General features: G+C 46.6%; 1 protein-coding gene across 1 annotated transcript in view; it reads left to right on the forward strand.

The window, feature by feature from the left end:
• Positions 1-3,857, forward strand: part of LOC139267141 (arrestin domain-containing protein 3-like) — a 69,786-nt gene extending 65,929 nt beyond the window's left edge. The window contains exon 7 of the mRNA XM_070884992.1: positions 1,026-3,857. Within this exon, the coding sequence (XP_070741093.1) occupies positions 1,026-1,075 (50 nt within the window). The 3' untranslated portion in view covers positions 1,076-3,857. The remainder of the gene's footprint in view (positions 1-1,025) is intronic.
• The last annotated feature ends 12,838 nt before the right edge of the window (positions 3,858-16,695 follow it).

Genomic DNA, 16,695 nt, shown 5'->3' on the forward strand with positions numbered 1-16,695 from the left:
TGGACACCGCGTGCTCCATCTCCAGGGACACCCGGGCGCGAACATAACCAGAGAAGAGAGGCAGGCAGTCGAGCCGTACGACCCCCTCGACTGCCCACGGCCTGGACCTGTTAATGGCCACCTTGGCCAGGCCCAGGAGCAGTCCTACAAGGAGGTCCCCTGATCTGCCTGCTACCCTCCGCACAGGGTGCCCAAAGATCAGGAGTGTGGGACTGAAGTGCAACCAGAAATTGAGGAGCAGCCCCTTCAAAGATTGGAAGAGGGGCTGCAACCTCTCGCACTCTGTGTATACGTGGAACATGGACTCCTCCAGGCTGCAGAAAAATGCAGACAGCCTGGGAGTTTGTGGACTTACTTAAAAATTTATTGCATGGGTCTGCTCCGTGCAAGACCCCCGATGCCAAGTCCCCAATAGAAAAGGGGAGGATTCCCGCACAGAGAACCCTCCATCGGGGAGCCCCGCCTCCTCCGGATGGCAAGATGGGTCGGACAAGGAAGACAAAGTGGAGCGTGTGCAAGAGCAGTCCATACAGGAAATTGCTCCGTGCAGAGTGGAAAAGCACGGAAGGGATATCCGAGAGATGACTGAAGCTGTGAGACGCTGGCTCCCGAGGAAGGTTTCGTGGCCTGGCACCGATGAGAAATTCCATCCAAACTGAGATCTGCTCCGACGGAATCGCTCCATATGCTTGAGCCTCCTCGACATACCTAGTGGAGTCAAGGCTGAGTGCCTCTTTTAGCGCCTCGATGGCTTTAGCCGCGGACCGAATGCCATGCTCAATTGAGTGGAGTCAGGGCCGAGTGTTTCTTTTAGCGTCTCGATGACTTTGGCCGCGGATTGGATGCCATGCTCAATTGACTCACGCAGGTACCACCTGACTGGCCTCACTGTTCACATGAATGATAACCAATGCTTTAAAGCTATCTAATAATCAGAGGTACACTGATGTTTTAGTCTAGCTCAAATAAGAAAAATGCTTTTTGAATCTGTGAAGATTCTTATACTGTAGTTCTTTCCTTTTCAGGGAAATCTGACTTTCTACCCACCAACCAGCATCTGGGCTTCCAGACATAGGGAATGAAAAGCCTTAAGAGGAATGATGGATTGAAGTTTACATTTATCCTCTGTGGGGGTTGCGATGCCTAGTTTGGCTTGCTCCTGAGTCATCTAATATAAACCAACTCCACTCCAAAAATGTAGTTACTCTAAAGACATCAAGGATAAAACAGGACACCATAGTTTGATAACCAATAACCATTTTATTATGTTACTTGTATGCACTCAAGAATTAGACAATTGTTCATTTAATCGCCATAAACGGAATAATAACCTATAACATATTTGCTTGACAACTCAGCTGTTGCATAGAAATAATTTTGTCTTGCTTTGTAATGTGCAGTTTCAATTCTCCAGGGTATACCTTCAGTGAGTCTTTTCCATAGTAGTTTTGCTTCCATCGTTAGTTGACGCCTTATACATATGTACACGTCTGTATTGTCATAATATCATTAGTTGACACCTTCCATATATGTACATGTCTGTATTGTCATAATATATGTAAGCATCACCAAGTTTGTGGAGTTTTTTAAAAAACTAATTTTTGCCAAAAATTCGTGGATATTTTTCTCATGGCAAATCAATAAAAAAGCTGCTTTCCTTCTAAATTTAAAGACAAAAAGTTGAAAATTTTCCTGTTTTCTTCCTGAAAATCAGATGCAGTGATGGAGCAAGCATCATGTTGATGATGTCAACACATGTATTCTGTGCTGTATATGCTGTGCTGGTGTCTCAAATGTGAAGCACATGCATCTCAGATTTTCGGCAGAAACATGGTGGCAGATTTGCAATTTTTTTTTAAGGGCATCTGGATTTAAGTTTCATGGAACAGTGTATGTTTTTTAAGTAGCTTCTGTTAAATAACTGAATTCTTATTTTCTTTACAAATGTTTATTTATGCAATTGCAACTCCAAAACCACTGCTTAGTATTCTATTCACCTGATTCTATTTTCCAATAATATCATCATATTTTTCTGTTCTACACATGGTATTTCTGAAGTTCCATAGTGTTTCTGATCTATTAGGTTGCAGATCTTACATTTTTTCTTCTTATATTTTTATTAAGTATGGAAAGTGCTGTGATGGAAAATGTGGTATGCTGAAGTATTCTAATTGCCTTGTACTCTTGTGTTTCCCAGAAAGCACCATGTGTATTACAAAATCATTTGGCTGCCTTATTAAAGGGCTTGTCAACTTTAGCAATCTTTGGATGTATTGAACACTGCTGCTGTGTGCTGCTGTTCTGACCAATTAGCTCAGATATGCCCAGGTACATATTTAGCAGCTATCTAAATAAATACAATTGTTTGTAAAGGGCTCTGTAAGACTGGAAACCTTCCATGTCCTGGGGCAAGTATTCAAATACTTGCATTTGCTTGTGATTTTGAAGTTCACAGAGAGCTAAATGAATACCTTGGGCTAGACTTTCCACTGATGATCGCTGGGCTATCGCCCATCTATCGCCCAAATAGGCAGGCTATCACCCATTTTAGCTTCAAAGTGGAAAGTTGACCCGGACCGTTGCCCACTGATCGTCGGCCCAAATTTCAGCACACATGATTTTGACATCGCCGAGGTGATTGCCCACCGTAACTTTTGCCACATCGCCCACACATCGCAGGGCTGATTGCTCACCAAGAAGATGGCTGGAGAAAAGCTGCTCCCAGTGGGACAGAAATCAGGAGGAGACCTTACATAGAAAATAGGTGCAGGAGTAGGCCATTCGGCCCTTCTAGCCTGCACCGCCATTCAATGAGTTCATGGCTGAACATGCAACTTCAGTACCCCATTCCTGCTTTCTCGCCATACCCCTAGTAGTAAGGACTTCATCTAACTCCTTTTTGAATATATTTAGTGAATTGGTCTCAACAACTTTCTGTGGTAGAGAATTCCACAGGTTCACCACTCTCTGGGTGAAGAAGTTTCTCCTCATCTCGGTCCTAAATGGCTTACCCCTTATCCTTAGACTGTGACCCCTGGTTCTGGACTTCCCCAGCATTGGGAACATTCTTCCTGCATTTAACCTGTCTAAACCCATCAGAATTTTAAACATTTCGATGAGGTCCCCTCTCATTCTTCTGCACTCCAGTGAATACAAGCCCAGTTGATCCAGTCTTTCTTGATTATGTCAGTCCCGCCATCCCGGGAATCAGTCTGGTGAACCTTCGCTGCACTCCCTCAATAGCAAGAATGTCCTTCCTCAAGTTAGGAGACCAAAACTGCACACAATACTCCAGGTGTGGCCTCACCAAGGCCCTGTACAACTGTAGCAACACCTCCCTGCCCCTGTACTCAAATCCCCTCGCTATGAAGGCCAACATGCCATTTGCATTCTTAACCGCCTGCTGTACCTGCATGCCAACCTTACACCCGACGCACTTACAGGGAAAAGCGAACATACCTGAACTTGTCCGATAGCACGTGCCTTAGGAGGCTCCGCTTCCAAAAGGAGGTCATCGCTGAGATATGCCAGCTCATCAAGGGAAATCTGCAGCCTCCCAGCACCATCAGGACTGCACTGCCCTTTGAGGTGAAGGTTACTGCGTCATTTTCCTTCTACGCATCGGGTTCCTTTCAGGCCTCAGCTGGTGACATTTGCGGTATTTCTCAGCATGCCACACATTGCTCTATTCGACAGGTGACTAAAGCCCTTTACATTTGCAGGATGGACTTTATAAACTTCCTGGCCTGACCTGGCCATTGTTTTCCAAAAATTGTATTCATGTTTTACCTTACCTTCATAGAAGGCACTGCGCGACAATTGTAAAATTCAATAAAAGTTTTTAATAATTTAACAAATTGTAATTTTTAAGCCCCCCCCCCCTTCGAAACAATCAACCAGCAATACATTTTAAAACAATTAAGAACAACAGCAACAATAATAACAGTAACAATCCCCCCTTCCTACCTGCGACCACGCTTCCCTCCAGATCCTTTACCCCCCCACCCCCTGTGTCTGAATCCCCCCCATTTAATCCCCGGGTAATGGGACCAGGATGACTTGCAGTCGGCAACCTCGAGGCATACTGCTGTGGGGTGTTGGGGGGGGGTGGGGGTGGGGAGGGGGAGAGAGAGGGGAGGAGGGGAGGGGAGAAGGGGGGAGGGGGGAGAGGGGAGAGGGAGGGGGGTGAGAAGGGAGGGGAGGGGAGGGGGAGGGGGGGAGGAGGGAGGGGGGGAGGAGGTGGGGGGAGGGGGAGGGCGGGTGACGGTGGCAGGATTCTCTCCGGATGGTGAAGGAGAAGACGTTTCTATCAAAATGACTTTCGAGCCAGAAGGAAGTTCTTCCTCTTGACTCGTATCTGCGCTGGCGATTGGTGGGACGGCATTTTGGAGTGCAGTGCCGTTTGCAGACACTATCGCATGCCATAAGTCATGGATGGCAGCAGTCTGTTGGCCCATTGCCACAATCATGCGCTCCATACCCTCCGATATATGAATGGGCATTGTGCCAATGTTCCCGGTCAACCCGCCAAATGCCTGGAAGAGCTCACAAGTGAGGTCGACGCTCTCCCTGCACAGCACAACCACAAACATATCCTCGTTCAGACCTGCCCGTCGCAGCGCGTGCCGACCTCGCTGACTCAACCTCTGTAGGATCGGCGTGGGCACTGTTGGGCACCTTGGGGTTGCCTCCGGCAAGCCACTTGAGCCCGCTACTTCTTTTGTTGAAGACGACGATGAAGTGGCCGCAGGTGCAACCGTGACTGGGATGCACGGAGCATCCTCCTCTGATTCCATAATATCTCTCTCCTCCTCTGGCTCGGTGGTCTCCTCCTCTTCACTACCGGTGGTGAAGACCAGCTGCAAAGCGGCAGATGCGGCCTCCCTTTGCGCCTCTGGAGCTAGGTGACCTGCAAAACACAATTGAGCTTATTAGAACAGAAGGGTACACATTCTTGCGATGCGCTGGCATACGTAGGAGGAGCAGCACTACTAAAAAAAAATGGCCAAGAGACATTACATATTAATACATCATATGGTAGTACATCTATGTAGAATTCACTGCTCCGGCGAGCTGTGGAGGCTGGATCAGTGACTATATTTGAGGTGAAGATGAACAGACTTCTAAATGATAAGGGAGTGAAGGATTATGGGGAGCGGGCAGGGAAATGGAGCTGATTCGATGATCAGATCAGCCATGATCTTATTAAATGGCGGAGCAGGCTCAAGGGACCAGATGACCTACTCTTGCTCCTATTTCTTATGTTCTTATGTTGTTAACCTGAGAGTAGTACAGAAGCTGCATGCATAACATGACATCATTCATATATTATAATGAAATGCCGTTACATTACTTTGAATTACCACCGCTTTACACATTACTCATGTGGTGCAAGCATGGGATCTGCACAACCACGGGTGGCTGAGCAACTGTGGCAGCCAACCAGTGCCGCAGCACATTCCTCGAAGTTGGTGAGCGTACATATCTGTGCAGGCCCTCCTCCGGTGCACCTACGCTCCGCATGATTCTTAGATATCTTCCTCTGCAAACGTGACAAGAGCATGACATAAGCTAATTGACTAGATACTATCATGGAAAAACAACAGTTTCCAATGTTATATGCTAATAGGGTTCGTATCCACAATTGATGCATGATTACAACATCTACGTTCAGATAAAATAGTTCATAAGATCGTGTTGAGGATCTAATGCTTGACACAAACATCTCAACTACAATCTCCATGAAGGGGCCCCCAAGGGAGAATCAAGACCGCTGGGGAACTCAGCAATGACCGTGTCCCAGGGCAGACCGTGAGCCAGGACAGCTCTCTCCCAGTCCAGGCTGGGTCATTGTGTAAGAGACAGCAGCCGGAGAGACTGACACAGTCTGGGCAAAGGTGAACGACCCTCATTGCTCAGTCATGCTCCATCCACCAACGTAACCCAAAAGGAGACAGTGCCAAAATTAGACTCCAAGGGCGCAGGTTCCGAGCCCTGTCCAGATCTTAGCAGGAAATCTGTGCCAGAATAACCAGCTTACTTTCAATCCGGGAGATTTACGTATTTATTATGTGTATCATTACAATTTAAAATCTATGTAATACTCTTGCAGAAGCAATCAGGCTGTTCCAACACTTTCGGCACTGGTCCGAAACCCCGCCTCGCTCGACGCTACGGCGATCACATCGGCGATCTCGCCCCAAATTTTGCGGTAGGCCCGGGGTGGAGGATTCCCACGCCCACCCCAGGTTAATTGGCCCCACCGAAAGTGCAGCTCATTGACAAGGGCCTCATTGGCTTCATCAGAAAAGGGCTTTGCCACCCTCCTCCCCTCTACATCCTGCGCACTCTCTGGCGACTCGATTTCCAACATTTTAAAGGTTTTATTTCTCTGTTCTGCAAGGCTGCTTTCTCTTTCTCTCTCTCTCTTTCTCTCTCTCTGTCTCTCCTCTCCTTTCTCTCTCCCTCCCTCCCCTTACCTTCTGCGCATGCCCGGATGATCCCTCACCTCCCGAATCGCGGGAAACCTTTGCAACAAAAAAAACTCGCATACGCAGAAAGGCCATTGCTAGAGGCGCCTTGCCTTCCACATCGCTGAGGCCCATTTCACATGGCTAAGGCCCAATCCATGGCTAAGGCCCAATCCACATCGCTGAGCTACCGCTCCCCCAAAAAAGCCAAAAGTAGCGATCAGAAAAATGGGCGATCTTCCAGCGATCCTGCAAGTTGAAACATCGCTAAGGCTGGAACATCGCCTATTTTTTGGGCCCTAGTGATGAGTAGAAAGTCTAGCCCTATCTGAACTGTTAAGATTTCTTACAAAAAGGATATAGCTTTTAAGCCCAACAAGCCTGTCTGTTTACCAAAGATCAACCCCACTTACCGTGTCTCAATATTTTCTCTCTCCGAAACCCATAATATTAGTGTATTTTTGTCTTCACTACATGTCAGTGTTCCTTGTAAGCTGCGCTTTATTCTGCGCAGCCAGTCTCTTTTAATACGCAGTCCCTTTGTATATACTGCGCACGCGCAGAAATTTAATGTAAAAGCCAGTGAGCGGCCTTTGCGGGACATTTCCCATTCGCGCAGCATAGAAGGAACATTGCCACTAGTCTGGTTGAACCCTCCTGATTTTCATTCCACTAATGTTAATGGAACAAATATCAAATGGATTTTCTATCAGGTAGACAATCCGCTTCACCAGATTACCACTCATGCAGTGCAGATGAACAGTTTCCCCATTGTCTCGTGAACCTATTTATGGTGTCTATTTCAATATCTATAGTATCTTATTCCACATCTCTGTTACTCTTTGGGAAAATAAATACTACCTGACTTCCCTGTTTCCTAATTTTTAACTTGTGTACTCTGTTCTTAACAATAGTGAACAATTTGCCTGGATCAATTTGTCAATTCCCTTTGTATAATTTTCAATTAGGTCATCTTGAACTCTGTTTTCCAAAAGAGAACAATCCGAACGTCCTTAATTTTTTCTCATATCTTAAATTCCTGATACCCCGGGCAGCTTTTGTTGCTCATATCTATACCTCTAAATGCCAACTGGTCTATAAACGCTATAATTTAATTAAAGCAACTTGTTTTAGTGCTTTGTTTTCTTGAGTTCCAGCGATGTTCCAGACCAATAGCAATTTTTACTAAATTTCTCCCAATGTAGCTAGGCGTTTTGTGGTCCACTTTCTTCTCCTCATTTCCTCCTCATTTTGACACCAAAAATAGAACCTGAAAAATCCCCTAAAAATCTATGTTCATAAGCAAAACAACTTAATTGATCCTTGAATATACCTGCAACTTGTCACAACAATACTGCAGCTCCTCTCCGAATAGAGTTTAAAACATAGTCTGACAACATTTCTTCAGACTTTTTCTGACTTCTGAATTAAAACCAAAATATAAAATTTGGACAAAAACCTCTTTCTAGTTGATCAAGATCAAAAGATGACCTCAGCAATATGACCCATACATTGGCTCGGATTTTGCCCTGCTGCTCCAAAATCTTCTTCAAGTGACTCCGCATTCAAATACATGGGACGGTGTGAATTTGCTGAACTTACATGATAGATACACACTAAACATGCTAGGAAATGTTAGGACTTGTGCATTTTTAATGGCGTGTTAAGTTTTAATTACTGCCAATAACATCTCTTGCAGTGAAAATTATAACTTATTTACAAATGTAGAGTCTCATTCCTTCAGATTTTTATTACTATTGGAGATTTAAAAGAAATAATTTTTACGTAATTTTTTTAACTTTTTCTTTCTTACTCTTTTAACTCTCTCTCTTTAATCCCATGTTTCTTTCCCTCTCTTTATTTCACATTCTGTACATGATTTGACATTGAATTAAATATTCTAACTTACATTTCCTGGTTCAGACTCTACAGGGGAACTTTAGCTCTTAAAAACAGATGGATTTTATATCTCTTCCAGTTTAACCTTGGCTGACTGTGTTTCCCAGGCCTCAGGGATCCCAGCAGCTAAAGGACAGCAAGGACTGCTATCTGGAAAATGTTATGTCTTTAATACGCTTATGAATGACTCCACGAGATCTAGTATTGTATTTGAGCTGTTGTGACCTTCGTCCCATTTATTGTAACTTCAGAGTGAGGCACAAGCATGGTGGGCAGCCTTTTATACTGGACACTGCACACTTATGCAGGTGACCCTCAGGTCTCCCACCGCAGTGCCCTCTGGTGGCACACCTTATGTGACTATACAGTTAATATACATGGTCTACATACATGACAGAAGAGGTAAGTGCTTTTCCAGCACTGCTTGTGGGGCAGGATGAACAGGAGTGCTTCCTGCCAGCCCCCCAAGCTAATCTGCTTCCCCTCCCGCACGATTGGACACCTCCCGCACAATCTGACCTCTCCCGCGATCACCGACAACCCCTCCCATGATCATTAATATTCCCCCACAATTGGATCACCACACGATCATCTACACCCCCATCTATGCCCCTGATCTGCCTCCGATCCCCCGCAATCACCCTATAAGCCAGGCTCTATCCACCCGGCCACACCCCACCTTGTGACCTCTACCCCTGCGGCAGGATACCTACCTGCTCCTCGGCTGCGGCCTCTTCTGTACCGTTCCCCGCCCGACAGGGAGCCAATCCTGTCAATCAGGCTGGCCTCCAAGCAGGGATCCTGTTGGGGAAAAAAAACACGAATGCTGTGGAGAACAGCGATCGGACCAGAATTCCTCCCACCTCCGACCGGCTTTGAAATTCCGCCCCAGTAAAGATCAAGGCCTGCATGTCATCGTAAGGATTCTTCAATCTGATTGATTGGGATGCACAATTCCCATGATCAGGTCCCAGTTCCCTGTAGAGGGTGCTGCGTAAAAATGGCTTTCTAACTAGAAAGTCTGTTGAAGTGGAAGTGTAATGAAGTGCCATTCATTACACTGCCGCAGACTTGCAATGAGCTTTTGCACTGGAATTTGCAGTGATTAGAAAGCCATTTTGACACAACACCGTTCATTCACCACTGACCACAAAATCCGGGCAATATTCTTTGAACAACATGCAAAATTTTAATAAAGACCATCCTACCTCAGGTACCCCCTGTTGAGTGAATGGAATCTGCCAGCTGTCTTCAAATTAAAGAACTAAATATAGCATGGAGTTTCCTGCTCCAAAAAACAACTGTACGATAGGGGGGTGCCGCAGGGATCAGTGCTGGGACCCCAACCATTTACAATCTATATTGACGACTTGGAGGAAGGGACTGAGGGTAATGTAGCCAAGTTTGCCGATGATACAAAGATGGGAGGAAAAGCAATGTGTGAGGAGGACACACAAAATCTGCAAAAGGACATAGTAAGGCTAAGTGAATGGGCAAAAATTTGGCAGATGGAGTATAATGTCGGAAAGTGTGAGGTCATGCACTTTGGCAGAAAAAAATCAAAGAGCAAGTTATTATTTAAATGGAGAAAAATTGCAAAGTGCTACAGTACAGCGGGACCTGGGGCTACTTGTGCATGAAACACAAAAGCTTAGTAGGGAGGTACAGCAAGTGATCAGGAAGGCCAATGGAATCTTGGCCTTTATTGTAAAGGGGATGGTGTCTAAAAGCAGGGAAGTCTTGCTATAGTTGTACAGGGTATTGGTGAGGCCACAGCTGGAATACTGTGTGCAGTTTTGGTTTCCATATTTACAAAAGGATATACTTGCTTTGGAGGCAGTTCAGAGAAGGTTCACAAGGTTGATTCTAGAGATGAGGGGATTGACTTATGAGGAAAGGTTGACTAGGTTGGGCCTCTACTCATTGGAATTCAGAAGAATGAGAGGTGATCTTATCAAAATGTATAAGATTATGAGGGGGCTTGACAAGGTGGATGCAGAGAGGATGTTTCCACTGATAGGGGAGATTAGAACTAGAGGGCATCATCTTAGACTAAGGGGCTGCCCATTTAAAACTGAGATGAGAATTTTTTTTCTCTCAGAGGGTTGTGGATCTGTGGAATTCACTGCCTCAGAGAGCTGTGGAAGCTGGGACATTGAATAAATTTAAGACAGAAATAGACAATTTCTTAAACGATAAGGGAATAAGAGGTTATGGAGAGCAGGCGGGGAAGTGGACCTGAGTCCATAATCGGATCGGCCATGATCGTATTAAATGGCGGAGCAGGTTTGAGGGGCTATTTAGCCTACTCCTGTCCCTATTTCTTATGTTCTTATGTTCTTATTGTAAATGAGTATTTAAGCATGTTATAGTCAACAAGTCAGCTTCAAAGTTCTGCTGTTAAAGTCATTAATCCATATACTTTTCTCACTAAACTTTGTTCGGGGCTTCTTTATACTTACAGTTCAGTTATCAAAATATTTGTAGATAAGTTAGCCCTTTTTATTTGAAATAGGTTAATGTCTCAGTTATGAGAGCATTAAGGTGATAGAGATGCAAAAATTGCGATCGGCGATATACATCTTTTCGCACACCGATCTTCCCATTGCACACTTACTCTAAAAATTCCATGAAATGTAATTTGAATATGCTGCAGCGAATGTAGTGGTGAATCAGGAACCTCAGAAGCAGCGAGCCAATGGCGAGCCCCATAAACCTACACATGCCACTATTAAAGTTTGTTCAATAAAAGTTTTTCTAATGTCATTTGTTGGATAAAAGTATAATAAAACTGTTTTTGGGCATTATTTTCATTGATATTTGCTGACTGAAAGTTCAATTCAATTTTGTATTGAATGTTGGGGCCAAAAATTGCGGTTGGTAACGTACCTCCGGAGTATACCTCCCACCTGCAAAAAGAATACGCGCGTACCTGATGGTGGTCCTCTTGTGTAAACTGACACTGTGAGTAGGAGGGCAGCATAATGGCGCATGGATCACGGGGACGCAGCCTTTGCGGAAACGTACCTGGGATCACATGGACCTGGTCCACCTATCAGTAAACAGATTGGGGCCGAAATTCCCCCTGTCCTGAAGGACAGTTAGCACCACAAATCTGCGGCCATGTTGCAGAGTGCAGTGGCTGCCGAGTTCTCGTTAAATGGCCGCCGATATCGCTATTGCCCTGCTGCGGTTTTGCGGCGGTGTGCATCATCGCATCTCTTCCTCCCCCACCCCACTTCCATGGCGGTGATGGACAGCATTCCTATGTGCATCATCACTACAGGCCGGGAGCCCCATTAACCTTTAAAAGTCATCCGACCGCTCAACGGTGCCAAGAGTTGTTTATTTTGGGTGGTGCATCATTGCTGATGCACACCGCCAGAGTGTCTTAAAGGTTTGGTGATTTCAGTGGATTTTGTGTCGGTGACTTTTTTGCGTTCTTTGAGTAGCAGTGCAAGGCTAAAGTGCGCACTGCTCTGCGAGTGCTGGAGACACCTTCCACTTGCAGAACAGAAAGGCCACTTCGAGGAGGCTGCGCTTGTGGAGACCTTTGAGATGGGGGCAGTGCTTGCAGGCCAACACCTCCTGCGTATTGTGTGTGCCGCCAAGGCATGGAGGAGAAGGCGGCACCGGGGGTAATGCCTGCAGAGACAGCGGGCAAGGGCTGCAGGCATCATTGCAGATCAGAATGGAGAGTGCCAGGGAGATGGCCACAGAGGGAAAGCAAGAGAGGTGTCACACGAAGGCCCTCAGTAAGAGCATCCCCCTAAGGAGGAGAGTCAGATACGGTGACTCCCTGCCCCGCCCCCCATGGTGACTCCGCCCCCCCCGGCACCAGATAATGGGTGAGTTGCCCAGAAGGCAGCCTGCAGCGGAGCCAGATGCTAGGCAGCAGCAGCTTGTAGAAGTGAAGGAGGCAGAACAGCAGCAGGGAGCAGCCAATCAGCCAACTTACATAGTAGGACGGCCACATAGATGTGGGGGTGAGAGGCCATATCGCAATAGGGTCATCCGCCTTCAATTCCCATAGACTGATATGAGTGATGATCAGTGCCTGCGCAGACTGAGATTCCGGAAGGATGTCGTCACTGAGCTCTGTAATCTCCTGCAGCCAGAATTGGAGCCAAAGACACGGTTGAGGACAGCCCTGAGCGTGGCATCGAAGGTGACTACTGCCCTCAACTTTTATGCCACTGGTTCTTTCCAAGCTGTCACTGCGGAGTCTGCAACATCTCTCAGTTTGCAGCCCATACAGCGATACGGAAGGTCAAAGATGCTCTGTATAGGAGGAGGGCCGACTACATCTCCTTCCCCATGACCAGGGAGAAGCAATTGGAGCGCCAGACTGTATTCCTGTGCATTGCGCGCTTCCCCAGGGTCCAGGGGGGTCATTGCCTGCACCCATGTAGCTCTCAGCGCAACCTACCAGGCTGCAGAGCAATTCAGAAACCACAAGGGCTTCCTCTCCCTCAATGTACAACTCGTTTACGACCACAACCGCAAGATTATGGAAGTGGATGCCTGGTACCCTGGCACCACCCACGACTCTTTCATACTGCGTCAGTGCAGTGTGCCCCGCCTCTTCACTGGTGCCAGTGAAGATTGCAGCTGGTTCCTGGGTGACAAGGGCTACATGCTGAGCAGTTGGCTCATGACTCCTCTGTACAACCCGAGAACTGATGGGCCGGTCGCATACAATGTGAGTCTGAAGGCCACCAGGACCAACATCGAACACACTATTGGCATTCTCAAACAGAGGTCCGTTGCCTGGACTGCTCAGGGGGTGTGCTGCAGTACTCGCCTGAGCATGTCTCCATATTCGTGGTGGTCTGCTGCATGCTCCACAATCTGGCCATCATGAGGACACAGCCATTGGAGGACGAGGCTGCAGTGGCACCTGTGGAGAAGGATCCACAGATCAGATCAGCCATGATCTTATTAAATGGTAGAGCAGGCTCGAGGGGCCAAATGGCTTACTCCTGCTCCTATTTCTTATATTCTTTTGTACCAGGAGGACAAGCACGAGGAGGAGGAGCAGGATGCGGGTGGCCAGCCATGCAGGAGGCAGCGTCCCCATTGTGACCCTGCAAGGGAAGCACAAAGCTACCTCATAGCCGCCCGGTTCACACAACTCAATGTCCAGTTGAGCCTTCATCTTGCATGTCCATGGGCCAACGAGTGAGTCCTCTCACACATCATTCCCGCACACTGAAGTGAGAGACCTGGTCACAAATTCCAAACATTTAATAAAGATTTATTACAACCCAAACAATGGGTTTACAAAATGCTCGCATAATCAATTATCACCCCTGTGCTACTCCTTATTACCCTCTTACGTAGACCTATCCTTACACTACGTCACAGTGTCTCCCCTGTGCCTACCTCATGGCTTTGGGAACGTTGCTGTGTGTGTAGAGGAAGCTGCAGATGTCCTTCTCGGACCAGCTCTGGTCCTGGAAGGGCCGGCTGAAGACTGCGCCGCATCTTCCTGGTATCTTGGCCTTTATTGCAAAGGGGATGGAGTATAAAAGCAGGGAAGTCTTACTACAGCTGTATTGGTGAGGCCGAACCTGGAATACTGCGTGCAGTTTTGGTTTCCATATTTATAAAAGGATATGCTTGCTTTGGAGAGAATCCGGGGATGAGGGGGTTGACTTATGAGGAAATATTGAGTAGGTTGGGCCTCTACTCATTGGAATTCAGAAGAATGAGAGGTGATCTTATTGAAACATATAAGACTATGAGGAGGTTTGACAAGATGGATGCAGAGAGGATGTTTCCACTGGTGGGGGAGACTAGAACTAGAGGACACGATCTTAGAATAAGGGGCTGCCCATTTAAAACAGAGATGAGGAGAAATTTCTTCTCTCAGAGGGTTGTAAATCTGTGGAATTCGCTGCCTCAGAGAGCTTTGGAAGCTGGGACATTGAAAAAATTTAAGACAGAAATAGACAGTTTCTTAAATGATAAGGGGTTATGGGGAGCGGGCGGGGAAGTGGAGCTGAGTCCATGATCAGATCAGCCATGATCTTATTGAATGGCGGAGCAGGCTTGAGGGCTCGTATGGCCTATCTCTGTTCCTATTTCTTATGTTCTTATGTTCCTGTGTGCCTTCAGTCGGAAGTGGCAGGGGCGAAGCCATGGTTGGCAGCAATTGCGGAGTGGTAGCTCTCAGCTCAGGCCTGCTGTGAATCGGAGAGGTAACATCAGTATCCTGATATGAGGAGCCAGTGCCACTCCCCCGGGGCAGTACCCCACCTCCACCACCAAGCTGCTTGACCACAGGTCGGCGGGGTGTGGTGGCACCGTTAGGCCCCCGGTGGACTGTTGTGGACCCAGCTGCAATGGCAGCAGTCAGATCTCGCATAGCCTCCAGCTGAGACTGCATGACAGTAGCCACACTCTGGAAGCCATCAGAGACGAAAGCAGACAGAGGCTCCATGCCTTGTTGCCCAGAGTGCATGAGAGCATTCTGAGCTTCCAAGGCAGTGGCCATCCTGTGCAAAGAAAGGTCAAGACGAACTCAAGACACAGCTGCAAAACCTGCCCTTTAAGAAGGCCAGGGAGCAGCTGCATCGTAAGCATGATGGTTTGCATGGAATGGGTAGGAGGGGAATTTCACCGTGCAAACTCCACTCCACAGGCACACCACTGAAAGCAGCCATTACTACCAGGAATTAACAGTCCGCTCCGTTTCGGGACTGAAAAAGGGCATTTTCTATCTTAATAACACCGATCCATATCGGCGGTAACAGAAGCTCAAATGCGGTGCGTGCGCCCCGCTTCGGGCGGAGGGCAATTGTCTTTCATTCATTTAAATTACTTCATTACTACAGCCTTTAAAATACGTGGAGATTTAGCTTTTATCATGGGAATCCAATTCATTACTCATAATTCCCATTTTTAAACAAATACTCTGCATTGTGCAGTTAGGAAATGTAAACATTATTTTAAAAAACCTGCAACTTTAACACACACTAGGATTGCTTCTCATTGAAGCTTTTAATGTTCCTGGATGTCATTTAATTTGTTAAAAAGCATTTTTTTCATTTCGGGTATCCCCTTACACTGTGAAAGCAGGCTCTCCGCCTGTTTCCACCAACGGTAAAATTTCCGTACGTAACTGCAAATAGCCCAACTCTGCAGCAGCAATTAGGTTTTCAGTGGCAGAGTGGATGGCTTGTCAACGCTTGTCAAGACAGAAACATAGAAACATAGAAACATAGAAAATAGGTGCAGGAGCAGGCCATTCGGCCTGCAACGCCATTCAATAAGATCATGGCTGATCATTCACCTCAGCACGCCTTTCCTGCTTTCTCTCCATACCCCTTGATCCCTTTAGCCTTAAGGGCCATATCTAAATCCTTCTTCAATATATCCAACGAACTGGCATCTACAACTCTCTGCAGTAGGGAATTCCACAGGTTAACAACTCTCTGAGTGAAGAAGTTTCTCCTCATCTCAGTCCTAAATGGCCTACCCCTTATCCTTAGACTGTATCCTCTGGTTCTGGACTTCCCCAACATCGGGAACATTCTTCCTGCATCTAACCTGTCCAGTCCCATCAGAATTTTATATGTTTCTATGAGATCCCCTCTCATCCTTCTAAGCTCCAGTGAATACAGGCCCAGTCGATCCAGTCTCTCCTCGTATGTCAGTCCTGCCATCCTAGGAATCAGTCTGGTGAACCTTTGCTGCACTCCCTCAATAGCAAGAATGTCCTTCCTCAGATTAGGAGACCAAAACTAACACAATATTCCAGGTGAGGCCTCACCAAGGCCCTCTACAATTGCACTAAGACCTCCTTGCTCTTATACTCAAATTCCCTAGCTATGAAGGCCAACATACCATTTGCCTTCTTCACCGCCTGTTGTACCTGCATGCCAACTTTCAATGACTGATGTACCATGACACCCAGGTCAAGATTAAGCGCATGCGGAAATTCCGAGCTTGGGGCAGTGATAGAGAATTCAAACAGGCTGCAAAGTTGAAAAAACATAGACCCTTGCCTACGTGAGAGCGAGCACATTGCATTAAGACATCAATCAACTTGACATTTCAGGACTTCTGGCAGCGAGCCAATTATGGGCTAACAACATATCAATTGAGCCAATAAGGTCAAAGGGGGCGAGGTCACAATTGTAAATTGATCCAGGATAAGTACAGCCATTTTTTGCCATGTGTTTCAGAGGGACAAAGGGCTGGCATTCAGCCAGAGCTTGTTGTAGCTGCCAGAATAAAATTACTTTAAATCTACAACCGGAGTTCGCATCTCATTGAAAATTAAGAGATCTAACAATGTTGGCATCGCGAACAGGATCGC

The sequence above is a fragment of the Pristiophorus japonicus genome, chromosome 1, assembly GCF_044704955.1.
Source record: "Pristiophorus japonicus isolate sPriJap1 chromosome 1, sPriJap1.hap1, whole genome shotgun sequence".
Classification (NCBI taxonomy): domain Eukaryota; kingdom Metazoa; phylum Chordata; class Chondrichthyes; family Pristiophoridae; genus Pristiophorus; species Pristiophorus japonicus.